General features: G+C 46.7%; 1 protein-coding gene across 2 annotated transcripts in view; it reads right to left on the reverse strand.

Annotated features, from left to right (window-relative positions):
* The window catches only part of TMEM163 (transmembrane protein 163), a 254,663-nt gene extending 238,795 nt beyond the window's left edge, over nucleotides 1-15,868 (reverse strand). The window contains exons 1-2 of one of the 2 annotated variants that reach the window (XM_515803.7): nucleotides 15,534-15,868; nucleotides 9,992-10,111 (exon numbers count right to left, since the gene is read on the reverse strand). In XM_515803.7, coding sequence (XP_515803.2) covers nucleotides 9,992-10,111; nucleotides 15,534-15,735 — 322 coding nt within the window. In that variant the 5' untranslated portion in view covers nucleotides 15,736-15,868. The remainder of the gene's footprint in view (nucleotides 1-9,991; nucleotides 10,112-15,533) is intronic. The other variant, XM_063791120.1, reaches the window with a different exon arrangement.
* Between the last annotated feature and the right edge of the window lie 989 nt (nucleotides 15,869-16,857).

Here is a 16,857-nt window from a genome sequence, read left to right on the forward strand (position 1 = left end):
AAGTGGGGAAGGAAGAGTCTGGGATGCAGCTGTGCACCAGGTGAAATGAGCAATCAGAACCGGTTACAGGAGGTCAGGTGCTCCATGAGAGGTTTCTTCAAGAAGAAACCAATAGAATTACCTCTGCATCTGAAAATATCACAGAGAAGCTGAGGTTAGAAAAGAAATGCTGAATGAAAGTTTAATAAGAAATAAATTCATAGAAAAGTAAACATAGGAATAAACAAAACAGATATGAAATCCAGAAAAAAAATTGTACAAGAAAGAAGTCATCATACTTCACCCTATGGCTCTAGGAGGAGGATTTACATAGTCATGATAACGAAAACCATAACTACAATACAAGGATGGAAATGCAGGAAGTCAGTCTGCTTGTGTGGGGCCAGGAGTATAAAAGAGTAAATTATTTCCTTCCATTTGGGGAAGTTAACAAATAATGCCTAAACTTGAAAAACAAATTAAGAGTTAGCATTGGAACCTTGTTATTTACACAAGTAAATACAAGAACTAACTACAAGAGGTGAAGAGCTTGCTGGGGGAGAATGAGGGGGGAATAAGAGAGAGGGATGGAGAATGGGGGCTGCTGTCATTCTTAACGTTCTTATAACTACATCCATGTTAGAAAGTAAAAAAAAAAAAAAAAAAAGATCGAAAATATCTTTATTTGGTTATTCTCCAGCTGCTCTTTTCAGCATTTGTATATTTGATTCCTTTTTTATTTTCTACTCATATTAAACACACTTATTTTACGGATTTTGTCAGCTACTTCTCTCACCTAGAATTTCAGGTCTAATCACGCTATCTGTATGACACTCAATCATGGTGGGTCCCCTGCTCAGGAGCTTTCTAGTATTGGATTGTGAGCTCATCTTTGGTGGGGCTGCCTCCATGGGACACCTACTGGGCCTTGGTCAAAGTTCTTCTGCACCTGCTTCTTTCAGGTGCTCCAGGGGTATTTCCAACCTGGGACCATGTCCATGTTACTATCTCAGCTTGAGGGCCCCCAAGCTAAGTGCAGGGTATACATTCCCAGAGCGGATGCCTTGGTGTGTCTCCTAAATTCTCCTCCTGGACCTGGGCACTCATTTCCCCAGCTGCCAGGAATGAGGGCTGCTGATGGCTGCATCCCTTTCCCAGAATCCCCCTCCACTGAAGGACGCTGCCTCCCCGTGGTTGTACATGTCCCTGTGGCAGCCCACGCCAAAGACTGGTCTGGTCCCCATGCTTCACCTGGAAGCCATCTCAGCTTCCAGGTCCGTGTGGGACAAGCCTCTAAGGCAACAACACTGCAGTTCAACCTCCCCTCTGCCAGTCCTGGCTCCCTGCAGGTGTTCTTCCTGAGAGTCTCCCTTAGTCCCTCGCCCCACTGCCAATAAACCTCCTGGAGGGAAGCTGAGTCTCCGAGTCTATTTCCCAGGGTATCAACCTACGAAAATTCCAAACACAAATGTACATGAGGTCAGTCTCATGGTTCTGAATTCCAGTGAAGGCTCCCCCACGCTCTTCCCCTCCTCAGCCCACACAGAATTATTCTGACACAGATGAGCTCTTCATTATCTCTGGGCTGCTGGAGGTATTTATTCTGGTCCACCCTTTCATTGAAGGTAAAGTCCTTTTAAGGAATTTGTTACTAGCTTCCTCTATCTGCTTGGTGCTGGCCAAAGCATTTGTTACTGACTGAACTGTGTGTCCTCAAAATTCAAATGTTGAGGCCGGGTGTGGTGGTTCACACCTATAATCCCAGTACTTTGGGAGGCTGAGTGGGGGCAGATCACCTGAGGTCAGGAGTTCGAGACCAGCCTGGCCAACATGGCGAAACCCCGGCTCTACTAAAAATACAAAAACTAGCCAGGCATGGTGGCATGTGCCTGTAATCCCAGCTACTCGGGAGGCTGAGGCAGGAGAATCACTTGAACCTGGGAGATGGAGATTACAGTGAGTTGTGATCGCACCACTGCACTCCAGCCTGGGCGACAGAGCAAGACTCCATCTCAAAAAAAAAAAAAAAAAAATTCAAATGTTGATGCCCTAACCCCCAGTACCCCAAAATGCAGTTGTATTTGGAGATGAGGTCTTTAAAGAGGTAGTTAAGTTCAAGTGAGGTCATTAAGGTGGGCCCTAATCCATATGCCTGGTGTCCTCATAGTAAGAGGAAATGAGGAAACAGACACACACAGAGGGACAACCACACAAAGACACAGGGAGAAGACGGCGATCTATGAGCCAAGGAGAGAGGCCTCAGAAGAAAACCAACCCTGCTGACACATTGATCTTGGACTTCCCACATTCGCCAATGGGAAGGAGGCATGGCCGTCAGGCATGGGAGAAGGTGGACAGGGAGCAAGAGTTTCCCCTGCTGGGGTAGGAGCAGGGGTTCCCTTCCTACCCCGGCTTCCTCTGTTCCTTCTGTGTCTCAATACTTCTGCATCTCAAACCACAGCACAAGGCACTGAGAAGTCACGTCTTGTCCAAGAAGAGCTACGCCAGAAATTCACCTGACAGAGGCAATTCCTAGAGGACCAAATTATAGCCCTGAGATATCCACAGACCAGAAAACCCCTTCTCACCCAGCTGCTTAACAAATATGACTGGAAAAAGACTGAGAGGCAAGAGGAAAAACCCTGACAAATGTCCCAAAGGGCCCCTGCCAGCAAGGACCCAGGCAAGAAGGGATGAGGGACCCTGGGCATGAGATGAGCCCACCTGAGGCTCGCCGCCCAGCTACCCTGTGTCACCGCCACGGCTGTGCGACAGGGGCACCTGGTGCTAATGCACCCTGGCCACGCTTCCAATTAAACGCTGTGTGAAGAAGGCACTGAGAAGGGAGGCAGGGCAGGCAGGCAGCTGCTGAGACCCCTCCCCCACTCTTGGCTGGAAACAGCAGCCCACTGTGAGCGGAGACTCAGGGAGATGAGTCCTCCTAACAGCCTCAGGCAAGTCCCTGTCAATAGAAGCCTGGATGCTTCAATCGGGGGTTAGGGGGATGCTGGGCAGTGCAGCATGGAGGAGGGGTGAGAGAATGAGCTCCTGCATCCCCACCATTTACAAAGTTGAAGACGCCCTCCTTGTTTCCTTTGTCTGGGATCTCTACCTGCAAATGTACATCCTCAGCCTGCTGCAACCACAGTGCCCAAGCAGGGAGGCGGCAAAACTGACTCCAGTCCAACCAGCGTCTGAGTTTCCACTGTGTTAGCGGCTGACAACACCGCCTGAAGAAGACGGGTCCTGGTGTGGAGGAGTGCACATGAGTGCCGGAAGCAGTAACACAATGATACAAGTATTGTGCATCGAGTTCCTGATCTATGGGTTCCCGTGGGGCTATGGGGGAAGGGAGGTGTTTCAATCAGCCTGGAAGGCTTCCCAGAAAAGGTGATCTTTCATCTTGATCTTGAGGGATAAGTAAAATTTCGCTAGAAAAAGAAGCATGGAGGTCAGAAACCAAAGGCATCTGAGACCAAGGGAAGAGCAGGTACGTGGGTTTGGGGCAAGAAACAGGACACAGCCTGTAGGGCCCACAAGGAGCCTCTGGGGGCTGCAGTGCATGGGGATGGGAGGAGGTGAGGCCAGCCAGGATGAAGGGGACAAGATCATGAGGGACCTCGTGGTAACCAAAGGGGCCTGTCTGAAATATGCGTCCGTACTCCGTGTGCTGTCTGAGCTCACAGCACAGAGGGTGACAGGCACAGAATCCCTGATCACGTGGCCACAGGGTATGAAGACAGAATGCAAAGGCAGGGAGAGTTGTCGGAGCAAGGTTCCCAAACCGCTGGTCTGCCTGTTCCTCCCTCCTGGTCTCCACCTCTCAGAAGCAGCCTCCGGGTTTATCGTTCCCGAGCACACCCACAGGGAGCACATTATCCCTCAGAACACCGCCAGGATGTGGCTCTCAAACTTCCTGCCCACATCCCCTGGCCCCTGTACCATTGCCTGCTTCAGTGGCGGCAGCCGGACGCTAGGCAGGAAAACATTCCTGCAGATTCTCCACAATAGTTCCACCTCATACAAGGAGGTGGACACAGGAGCTTGCGAAGAGGCCCGGGGCTGTGAAAAGTCCAGCAAGGATTAGATGCCACATCTGACATGAGGAGCGGCCAGAAGTGTAGGCAGGCACCACACCTGGGCCTGGACATGCACAGAAAATGTCTTGAAGAACAATTAAGACACTGGTAACAAAGGCTGCCAGCGGAAGAGAGAGACTTTAGGACGGGACAGAGATTTGGACTGTGCACCTTTGGTTTCAGGAATTTTTATCTTGTGTACATTCCGCTTTTTTCAGTAAAATAAATACACGACCAGCAAGCTACGCAAAGCATCATTCCACATGCAGAATGTCAGCTGCACGGTTAAGGCTTTGGGTCATGGAAGTATTTCAGGGGTAGGGGAAACAGGCAAGTTTAGGGACATGGGCAGAAGAGGCAAGGGCTTCACAGCCTTCATCCATGAAGGAGGGGCACAAAGGGAAGAACTGTGATGAAGGAAATTGGCGGTGTCATGGATAAAACTGCTCTGGGGGAATGGGCGCCTGCAGTTGGTGAGGCCTCTTTGGGGAGGGGAGTTGTCAATGAGGAGGCTGCCATGTGAGATCCGTGAGATGGGTTGCCCAAAGGACATGGGCTCCAGTCCTGAGGAGAAGAAGTTTGGGGTGTCTGAAAAAAGGGGGGCAAAAGTCAGGGCAGACCAGACCTTTTTTTTTTTTTTTTGAGACATAGTCTCCCAGGCTGGAGTGCAATGGTGCGATCTCAGCTCACTGCAACTCTGCCTCCTGGTTCAGGCGATTCTCCTACTTCAGCCTCCCAAGTAGCTGGGATAACAGGCACGCACCACCACACTTGGCAAATTTTTGTATTTTTAGTAGAGACAGGATCTCACCACGTTGGCCAGGCTGGTCTCAAACTCCTGACTTCAAATGATCCACCTGCCTCGGCCTCCCAGAGTGCTGGGATTATAGGCATGAGCCACCATGCCTGGCCAAGGCCAGACCTTTAAGGCCACTGCAACTATTTCCATGTTACTCAGCACACCAGAAAGTATCTGAAGAGTCTTATGTCTTTTCTGTCTCCCAATGTGTCTGTTAGATGAGAGAACACCTAAGAAAGTTCCCAAACATTTTTTGCTGAGTTTACAGAAGAATCGTGCAATTTCATTTTATCCATCTCTCAACTCTTAGTCTCATAATTTAGAAAGAAAAAGAATAAAAACACATATCTTACCATTTTTAAGGGTTAAGAGTTTACATTAAAATCAAATAAATTATTTTAAAATCTCCACATCTAAAAAGAAAATCACTTCTTTCCAAGGTGTTTTTCTAGTTCTTAAATCTACAGCTGCACCTAATTTTTTATATATTTTTAAATTTTATTTATTTATTTATTTATTTATTTTTATTTTTATTTTTTGAGACAGAGTCTTGCTCTGTCACCCAGGCTGGAGTGCAGTGGCATGATCTTGGCTCACTGCAACCTCCGTCTCCTGGATTCGAGCAATTCTCCTGCCTCAGCCTCCCAAGTAGCAGACACTACAGGCACGCGCCAACACACCTGCCTAATTTGTGTATATTTTTTAGTAGAGACAGGGTTTCACCATATTGGCCAGGCTGGTCTCAAACTCCTGACTTCATGATCCACCCACCCCAGCCTCCAAAGTGCTGGGATTACAAGCATGAGCCATCGCTCCCAGCCAGCTGCACCTAATTTTGAGTGAGCTTTTTCTGAGAAGATCTGGGTTTGGAGTACTTTTTTAACGGAGCTGTGTATCTTAGGAAAGGTTTTCCCCTGAGAATGTTTCAAATATGTCTTCATTTCCCACAGAACATGTACTGAGTGCCTAAAAATTAACTTGCACTCAAACCTGAAAAACAGAGTCAGAATGCATTTTCCTAAATCACTGTAACAAAGATATCAGTGATGTCAAAACCCTGAGTTTTGAAACAGAACTTCTGTTCTCTTTCTAGCTTCATTATTAAAACAGACTTTTTTTTCACATTTGTTCATAACAGGATTGCCATTTTCCATGCTGCCTACCGATTATAAACAGAATGAATTTTAAAACCAAACTAGAGCTCTCTCTGAAATATTCAAGATGTATTACCATCTGGTTTTATATCAGCATTTGAACAGATCCAAAATCACTACATTACCAAGTATTATCAAAAATAGTTCACATTAAAAAATAGTTCACATCCCTTTCAAAGCATACTCAAGGCACAAACTTTGAAAGTCCACCTAATTTTTCAAACTATACCAGACATATGAATGCCAACCATAATTACATATGTGATCTATAACAAATAACTCAGTAATACTGACGTAAGCTAGTTTTATCATCAGGTCTTTTAGAAACTACTAACTTGAGAAGACATGGTATATTGATTACCTGGAAGCTTATAGGAGATGAAGGGTAACAATCTTTAACTTGTAAACCGCAAATAAAATTTTAAGGCTCCCCAATCATCTGAATGGCCCTCTCCTCTCAGCCAAGGGCACTCCAAAGTTAACCTGAAAAGCTGTTTCCAGCCATGATGGGAAAGGGGACTTGGAGGTGCCTCACTGTACCCTCCTCCCTTCTGGAATTCAGGAAAAGCTGACCAGCATTAGCATCAACACAGACATAAAGTCTGATAAGAAACATTTGCAGTCTGTTCTCTCTGAAGTCTGCTACCTGGAGGCTTCATCTGCATGATAAAACTTTGGTCTCTATAACCCCTTATCATCAGAATCCAGAGATTCATTTTTATTGATTCCAGGTGTTTAGATAATAACTTAAGTCTTTCAACCAATTGCCAATCAGAACATTTTTTAATCTACCTATAACCTGGAAGCCATCCACTTCCAGTTGTCCCAGCTTTCCAGATCAAATCAATATACATCTTACAAATATTCATTGATATATTATGTCTCCCTAAAGAGTATAAGAGCAAGCTGCACCCAAGCCACTTTAGGCACATGTTTTTAAGACCTTCTGAGACTGTGTCAAAAGCGCGTCCTTAACCTTGGCAAAATAAACTTTCTCAATTGATTGAGACCTGTCTCAGAGACTTTTGGGTTCACAACCTACAATGTACATGTCAGGTAAAAATACAAATCTTTCCAGTTGACTGAGGAAAAGAGGTGTGCCCCCCAACTTCTATCCACCCTCCTCATTTCCAAACTCAAAAGAGCCAACAGCATTTCTTCAGAAGATACTCAGCTAAAAATCAGTAACTATGATTAAATAAATAGAAAATGGCAGCTGAGGAGGTGAAGACAGGAACTCCAGCTGACCCCAGGAGATGCAACTCCAAGACAACTCCCTTAGCAAGAGAATGGCCATAGGATGACCCAACTGCCCCCCAAAATTGTAATTGTTTATAAAATAAATGAAATCTCAGCCTTGTATGTAAATCTTTAGGTAGAATTTATCATTTTCCAAGAAATATTGTCCTTCCACCTAACTAAAAAAAAAAAAAGTGTTAAAAAATCTCTCAGTTCATTTATTTCAGTCTTGAGTACTGATTCCATGCAAGGATGGATGCTCTTCCTGCCCCAAATTTTTCACCATCCAACAGTAGCAAGAAGCCATGTCCATAAATACAGTCGCTTTCTCTTCATCATGATTAACACCCCCTGCCAACACACACACACACAGGCACACACTCCAAAACTTCCCCGCCACACCAAAGCATCATATATAGTAATTCTATAGCAATCCTCTTAAAAATACGAATTGATGCAACTCGGCCATTTCACTGGTTTGGACAGAGATGCAGGAAGTCAGAGCATTGCGTTTCATCCATCTGTTAAATACCTCCTTCCTTGAAGAGTAGGACTGGGAGTTTTTTGACACTTTACAAAAACCTTTATTGCCATTTTGAAATGTTCCATTTTTCTTTAGACACTAATTTAAACATAACTTTGAAAGTCAGTTTATATTGCTTAATCTCTATTTATTTCCATTCAAAACTAGGAAAATAATTTCACAAAAGTCTGGTGCCATATAAATGATGCTTTGGAAGAGATTTTAAATACTGCATATTAGAAATACATTTAGGAAACTAAATAGTAAAATCAACAACCCTAACAACACAATCACAGACCATATCAAGGGTTTAAAATATGAAACACATACACACACACACAAACACTAAAGCTACTCTATAGTTAAAGTGGAGGAAAATATAATTCACCTTCTACATTTTTTGGTTTGACTAAACCAGAACAAACTGAAAGTAATGTGAGAACAAATTGAATGTACTATAGATAACACAAATCATGATATTATATGCCAATACCAACATTTTATTGGCTAGAAGTTAGAGGATTTAAATTAAATACTTGCTGCAATGAAGGTGTAAAATCATTTTTAAAAGAAAAAGAAAGAGAAGCCCTTTTCACAAAGCAACATTCTAATTCTGTATGCACTATGCAACTGTCTTTCTTTATTAAAGGAAATGAACAACATTTTTAAGATAACCCAACTGATCAGGTGTAACATGTGAAACCAAAATTTCCTCATAATTTTTGTCTATTATGAGACTTAAGTAACATCCAATGTAATATTACTCTCCTAGAAGAAAGACTTGCCCAATATTTCTTCTCATTCAGGTCCTCATTCAAACATCCATGTGACAAATCAAAACAGCTTTATCAGGCACATGGACACGTCTGAGTTACTACTATTCTGTTTGTAAATCACCTCCCTTCATTCCTTTCCTTTTTCTTTACATATGTAAATTATGGTGCCTGATCCAAAGTCCTCCGCCAGCCACCACAACCAAATTATCCCCTAGGGACATCAATCCAGCTTGTTATTCTTGTTACAGCATTAAAAAAGTGGGGGCAAGGGGAAGGAGTAGCTATTTTCAGGAATCAGAATTCCCCTTGATTAGATTTCTGGCTCACCGGTAAAAAACGTTTATACTCTGGAATGCATTGCCCTCCACTTCTAAATGTTTGGCTGTTTTAGAGCCAAGATGTGGTATAGTGTTTCCAATATAAATTGCTTCAAGTAATATATGCCTAGTTTTGCAGGGAGCATTTGGTCAAATTTTAATATTCCCTCTTGGGAGCCAACCCCAACTTCCAGCAGCAGATCTACCCTTGCAGAATAGAATTTTAAACAACACACACACATAGCTTGTCTTCTAGCAGACATGTGCTTTTTTTCTCCTAATCTGAGGGTTGTCACAGGAGACACCTTGTGTGATGCCTATCACTGAGAAAATAGATCTTTCTGTTACGTAATAAATTCGTCACAAAATGCAGTCTTTTCCCCAGCATCAAAAAAAAAAACAAAACACCACGGGTTTCTACCAAGGTTGAGCTGTAACTGACACTGCTTAGGCTTGTGAGTCATTGCACAATTCATAAGAATAAATAGCACACGTACATTTCCATAGGCTGCAAAATGTTAGTCCAGAAAACACATGCCATCAGTCTTCCTAACCCCCAAACAGGATTATCTGGCAGAAACTGTTCCACTTCCTTAGTTTTTCTTAATTGTAATACATGTTTTTGTTTCCACGGCCACTGAAAACTTGACAGAAGACCCTCCCATTTTCCTTTCACTAAAGTGTGCATAGGATTTTCCTCCAAGCCTTACACAGATATGATCAGGGAAAAGGAGAGGGCTCGCTGCAATATTGCACCCATCTTCTTGCATTAGGCTCAAAATAAGAATCTTAAGGATATATATGTGTCACGTGTCAGCCCAAGCTGAAGGCATCCACCAAGAGTATTTTCACTATTCAGCTAGCAGCCAGCATCTACTTCCGCAAGCCCGCATACTGATGAGAGCCAAGGCTCGCAGTCACTCTCCACCTCATCTTCTTACCACCCTTTCCTCTGCAGAGAAGAAAGCCTTTTGACTAATTTATCAGTACCCTGACTATCCAACAATCTAAAAAAATTTACTCATCAATAATAGTCAACTAAAAGCAAAAGCACATCCCACAGGAATTAGAGAATAAAACAGGCAACAGCAGCACATATTGGCCGACGAGACCCTTGATACTCACTAAAGGCAGCCACCGCGAGGGCCAGGGTGACAATGATGGAGAACCAGGACACCCACAATGCCTTCTTCCTGTAGTTCTGGGCTTCGTGAGGTTTCAGGCGGGTGCTGCTTTCTAGTAAGCCTGACAAAAACAAGGAGAAAGGGAAGTTAGACATTTCCTTACTAAGAAACCCACAGCGAGAGCTACAATTTCTTACCCAAAGATTGCAAACTAACAGCCCGTGGGCCAAGACGTGTTTTGTTTGGCCCACACTGTGTTTTAACAATTAGATTTCACATGAAAATCAAGCTTTCTGGCACCCCTTGAAAAATCACAGGCTCTGACAATATGGGCCGTGTATTTCTGCAGGGTAACAGCAGCTGTCCTCTTTCGAAGAACTCCACAGACCCCACCGCTCCTTGACATATCACACCAGGCCATTCCTTTGCCCCTGTGTTATGTTGCTTGGCCTCAGGTAGATGCTGTTCCTGCCCACAAGACCTTTCTGTTAGGAAAACAGCACAAACCACCCACATTCATCCGGGCCTTCAGGCTCCTCAGCTGTGAGCATTGATTTGCATTGATTCACCAGCACAGTCCCAACTGGTGGACTGGGTTTTGCCCAAAGCAAGGAGTCAGTCTACAAATGACCTCGCTGCTCCCCCAACAATCAGGAGAAGAACCATTTCTCTTTAACCACATCCAGCAGGAGCCTCCAGGCCCAAATTATGTGCCACGTTTCCTTCCCTCCTTTTTCTGCTCTATAGTATACACATCCTTTTTAGCAAGCACATGTCAAAAAATTCTCAGAATATTAAAGTGGGGCAAACCTACTAAAACTAGAGGTAGCTTCCCAGGTAGGCCATGTATAAGACAAATTTTATTTTTATCTCCTATGCTTTCAACATGGAGAGTCCTTGACAACAACAGAAATTCATAACAACTCCCAGGCAATGCCCACAACTGCCTGGGGTCAAAGACTAAAATGTCTTCAGAATGGTCTTGATTTATAGGTTTATCCTTCTCCTTTGACTGTAGATCATATACAGCATCTCTTAGTTGCACACAGTACCACATTTTCAGCCATGCATTTACATAAACAGGAGCTTATTACACCATCTCTGGTGAAACAACCCACAATACAACTTTCAGAGGTTGAGCAGCCTCATCAGAGTAGCTCCAAAGAATGAAGAAATTGGTAATGAAAGCTCAGGTACCAATTTGTAAAATATCACACAGTGTGAGACATATCACACCTACGCATCACATAAAAGACACCATCTCATTCATCCAACTGGGTACCACACTAAGCCTCCGGTTGCCAAAAACCGCATCCTGATCAAAAGTTAAAGCCAGGACCCTGCTAAAACTTCTCATTTATAACCCAGAATTGAGCATCGCTGAACAAGTCCTGAGCAAAACAAGCCAGAATGTCAAGCAGGTTGCTGAGTGAGCCCAGCTCACAGCCTAGAGATTTTTAAATAATTGAAACCCACAGGCTTACACAGAATCAAAAGGGAGATGAAAATGCAAATGTTGAGCATAAACACCATCACCATCCTCTCTCTGTAAAAATCTCCCCAAACCTTCCTTTGTGAGTGGACTTGGAGGGAAAAAATAAATACCTTCTCTCTTGTCAAATTCTGCCCAGGTACAAGTAATTTAAATAAAAATATAGCATGTCCCTTTGTCTATATCTTCCTTAGCTGCCAAAAACCACCCTATTCCAGTTTTCAACTATACAATCACCAATTATAGCCCTATCCTAGAATGAGCAGATTCCACGCACCCTTAATAATTTATGTCCCTTTTCCCAAATGATATAAAAATATTCCTTCCATCATGGCCAATTGATTTTCAGGAGAAGTGAAGCTATAACATTTAAGTACTGGCTCAAATAAGCAGTTTGTTTGTTAGGTATTTTGACAGCAACAATCTCCAGATTGTCATCCACTGAGGTAAAAACAAGGTTCCTTTGAGAAGTAGATTTCATTTTCTAAGAGGAATGACAATGATGCCCATTTTCTCTTCAGCCGCATAACATTTATTTTTCCATCCAAAGTCAGCTAGTTTCAATAATATAACTGGTCCTGACCACACATGCGGACCAATCTACATGCTTCACCCACCAGTGAAACAGCACCCCCCTGGAGGAGTTTCAGATGACAGCCCAGGACAGCTGGACTGTCCCGCTAAGGTGGCACTTGGGACTTCTCAGCATTACGACCAGTACTTCTTCCCCAGATCTGGGCCTGTGTGTGCCTCCTCCGTGATATTTTTAAAATTAAAAAATAAAATGGAATAAGTACAATGGGAAGACTGTCCAAAAATGGAAGGACTTCCCCATTTCTATTCAACTTTTGCTTATTTTCTGCTGATTTTCCTTTCTAAAAATATAGCCAATCCTAAGAATGGAAAACTTTGCACTCCTCAAGGGGAAGTGTAGTATGATGATGTATAAAGACTCAGTTCCTAGTGAATGTTCCACACACAGGTACCTCCACACTCATGTTGGATGCAGGCACACTCACAAGTTACAAAGATGTAGTGAGAATTCCTAATGTTTTCAGGAAGCTGTGCTTTAAAGCTGGAAGAAAGCCAGGCTGAAGAGACAGGACAGCCTAGAGAAGCTACGACAGGCCTCGGATTTGCAGGCAGGGCTGGATCCTCCCTACCCATAGCTGGCCCCCATATTTGAATTTCTAAACTCACTCAAATTTCATATATTTGCAATTTTGGCCTGGGAATACTAAGCATAGTACTAATGAGAGACTGATCCTTTATTTATTTTGGAGAGGGGAAAGGTACAAATACATATGGAGAGGCTGAAGCCATCAGTTATTTCTACACTAGTATGCATTAGTTCCAATTCCTTTCTCCTAAGTTTGTCAAGCTTGAACTCTGTGAAGAAAGGGAAATTTTGTTAGATGGGGAAGTACTGGGAAATGCTGACACATATAATTACCTAAGGCTAAGCTGGGCCCTAAGGTTACGGACAGAATGATGGGAAAATACTTGTAGGGAGAAGAATAGGTATTCAAAGGGGATGGGAAGAATGATTAAGATAAACCTGGCCTAATTTTTGTGTTTAGTCCCCAAAGGTCTTAGGCCACAGAGCTCTTGCTCCCTGAGCTTTAAGTTCAACCAGATGGCACTGCAGTTACTGACATTCTGAGCTAGCTAGGTTTCTGAGAACCAGCCCACATCATTTCTAAGGCGCAAATGCCTCCAAAGTCTCAAAACACTAGATTTTAAAGCAAATCTTTGATGAGAGTTAACCGTGGTCTGGAACCACATCCTGATAGCTCCAAAGGGAGTTAGGACAAAAGAGAATGCCAAATACAGGTGCAGATCCGAGGTACCCCTCAACCCCTCTACAGACAGCCTATAGGTATTTAGGCCTGAAAGAAAGCAAGCCAGGCAGGATGCAGAGACACACGGCAGGCAAGTGCTGGGGCTTCCTCCTCCCCAATTCCTCTCACCAGCAGGAAAGAGGTAGCTGCACTCAACTCATTCCCAAAGGATATAAAAATCAATACTGGAAAAATGCAGCCCCATAAGAAAAAAAAATAACAGAAACAACAAACACAAAATCTTACAGTAAACCTCCCCAGGTAACGTTCTGGTTTACTTAACAAAAATCACTTATTCACCACATACTGGTTGCCATCAGGAAGAGGTCAAACAAAAGAATGTCACATTGACGTTCAGCTCTCAATGCCACACAGCACCTGGTTCTTTGGGGAATAGGGTTCATCCTAACAGAGAGGCTGTGTGTGATATGCCACGCTCTCAAACAGTGACAGTTTATGAACAGTCAATGCTTTCATGCTATCATATAATGGAAAATGAAATTCCGTTGACCAGAGAAAAATAACCTTAAGAATGAATTCAGAAGGGCTTTTTACACTTGAACATGAACTACAAAATGATGCTAAATATGAACTAACCCTAGCACTGTCTTCCCTCCTATCATTTTGTGGGGTAGGGAGAAACAGGCCAGCTCTTAGAGATGACCTGCAATGCTACAAAAATAAGCTCAACCCAGGCTTCTGTCTTTCTTCAATATGGAATTTTTAAATCCTACGATATTAGCTGGAGAGGGGCAAAGGTAATGAACACATCCTATAATAAAAGTGAGAGGTTTTGTTCCATGCTCGTGATGTCCCCTGTCCTCACCTCTTAAATGGCATCTAGTTATGTGAGAACAGGGGGAGAAACTGCAACAGAGGTGCAGAATTCGTTGCCACTGGAGCAGCTCCAGTTCTCGCTGAGCATCTAGGCGGATTCTCTGGGAACTGCCGTTTCCATGTCATTTTATTTCACATGCTACAGTTTAGAATTTCTAAGGAGAAAGAGATCGTGCATCCGAACACTAAACCGGAATAAAAATGTACAGGAGATACTAAGAATAGGACAGAAACCTGCTAAGTCTAAAATATATAAACCCGCCACAGCCAACAAAATAAGGCTTCCAAGAAAAGGGGGTGGAGGTGCAAAAGAGCCGGCTTCCCCTAAAGGGCCTGGCTGCAAGAATCCCTCTTTGGCCACTAAACGGTTTTAGCAGAACCACGGATTCGTTCTGAGGGGGACAATTTGGATTCGGATTCAGCAAGAAGTAGAAAAGGTGCAGACGCGGCCAAGAACAGGGCTCCCTCTGCAAAGAATCCAAGCCCAAAGGAAACGCGGAAGGGATGGAGAAGAGAGACGCGGGAACGAGCAGGGAGTCTCTCCCGTCCTACACTGGCGACTCAAGGGGGCATCGGCAGTCGGTGGGAGGCAGAGTGTGGTCTCCCAGCAGAGGCAAGTGTGCTGACCTCCAGGCCAGTGTCAGTGGAGGGGAGCTCTGAAGGGTCTGCAGACGCGCCCTCCGGAAACATCAGGTTTCAGTGGCATCCATCCAGATGAGGTTGGTGGCCCAAATCCAGATGTCCCATTCCTCTGCCCCATCATGAGACGACGGGGCAGGGACCCACCGTGACCCGCGTCCGCGATGAGAATCGGGGACTGCCCGAGACCAGAGGCCGCCCGAGTCCCGGCTCGCTCCCCTCCTTGCGCCCTTCGCCGGGGCGGGCAGCCGGGCGGCCGCCGAGGGACATCTCGCGGCTACACCCGCAGAGGGAAGTTCTCCCAGGCAGCCGGCGGAGCCGCAGGGGACTACGGAAAGGAGGATGCAACGAGCCTGGGTCCCTCCGAGCTGAGTAGGGCCCGGAGTGGCCCAGAAGCGCTCGACTCCGAACGCAAAAAATGCCTCCCGCAAACTTTTCCCGTGGGCGCCGGAGGGCCTGGAGGTGGCGGAGAGGAGGGCGCGAGTCCAGGCGGGGTCGGCCTGAAGGCAGCTGGGGTCTGGGCTTCGAGGGAAGGAACCGCAGCCGAGGCGGTGCCGGCCGCAGAAGGTGGGGCTGCCGCTCTCGGCTTGCGGCGTTCTCGCCGGGAAGTCGGGGCTTCCGCGCCCCCGCGCGCTCCGAGCCCCGCGCCTCGCCCAGAGCGGCCCGCGAGTGGGGAGAGGCGGGCCCCGAGCAGCCACCCCGGTCGCCGGCCGGGTCGGGCGGCTCGCGCTCACCTCGGTCCTCCAGCCCGTCGCTGAACTGGCCGCTCTCGCTGATCCGCACCTGCCGCTCCTCCTCCAGCTGGGGCGGCTCGCGCACCGGGGAGCTCAGCGGGGCCGGGCCGGGGGCGGCAGCCGGTGGCGCGTGGCCCCGGGGCGGCGGCGGGACGGTGGGCCCCTGGGAGCTGCGGCGCTGGATGCCCGCGGCCGGCTCCATGGCGCGGGGCTGCGGATCCCGGCGGCGGCGACGACGACAAGCGCGGCGGGGACTCGAGTCAGAAGTGCGAGGCGCCGCGGCTCTGGCGGGCGCAGGAGCGGACGGACTGGCCGCGTGGACAGGGAGGGAGGGCGGGCGGGCGCCGCGGAGTGGAGGTGCACGGGCGGGGGCGGGGACGAGCGGAGAGCCGCGCGGCTCCGCGGCCGGTGGCGGAGGCTGGGGCCGCGTTGTTGCCGCCGCGCTCCGCCCCTGGGGGCAGGTGCGGGCGGCAGGGACCCGCCCCAAGGCCCGGGCGCGGGAGCCGGCGCACCGAGGCGGACGAGAGGGAGGAACTCAGCGTGAGGACCCACAGGCGGCCCTGGCAGAGCTTGGCTAGGGCGTAGCGGGGACCCGCCCCACCTGCGCCGCGGGATGGTGCCCAGAGGGGACCCCTCCCACTGGATTCCTCTGGGGTCCGCGAAGCCCGCGGCCGCGCGTGGGTAGCAGACAGCGCCCCTAATTTGGCATCTTTCTCTTCTGGAGCTGCACAGGCTTCAGAGGCTGTACAGGGTCTTCGCCTGGGCCTCCATTCTCACTGCTCATCCAGGGAAAAAGGGTTCCTCTGTCCCCAAGCCCGTCGCTCTCCGTCCTTCTCGGAGCTTTAACTCCCCTCCCAGTTTCTCCCTGGAGCACCCATTTAGCCAGGGATGGGGTATCTTTAGGACAGCGGGCGCTATAGAAGATGCTTGAACTCCGAGGCTTCCCCATTTCGACTCTTCCTGGGCCTTTGTCCCATACAGTTCGCTCCCCTGCTCATCTAAGTCTTGTGTGATCTTCAGAAATCCATGGAAGCCTCCCTTCTACGAGAAGTCTCCCCTACTCTGACCCCTGCAGCTCTTAATTCATTTTGTGCGGTGGGGCTGATCTCACCAGTGAGAGTCCACCGCAGGGCACACGCCAGCTCTCTTGATGCCCAGAGAGGAGCAAAAGAGGACCTGCTGTTTAATAAATTCAGCTTGGATTTGTTGAGGCTCAGAAAAGTATACCCCAACGTATGGCACTTTGGTATGCTAAGTTTGAACTAAAAAACTAAACAGGCCTCTGAAGCCGTCTTAGAAACAAAGTCTGTCTCCCCCCCCGACT

Source organism: Pan troglodytes, chromosome 13 (genome assembly GCF_028858775.2).
Source record: "Pan troglodytes isolate AG18354 chromosome 13, NHGRI_mPanTro3-v2.0_pri, whole genome shotgun sequence".
NCBI classification, from domain to species: Eukaryota; Metazoa; Chordata; class Mammalia; order Primates; family Hominidae; genus Pan; species Pan troglodytes.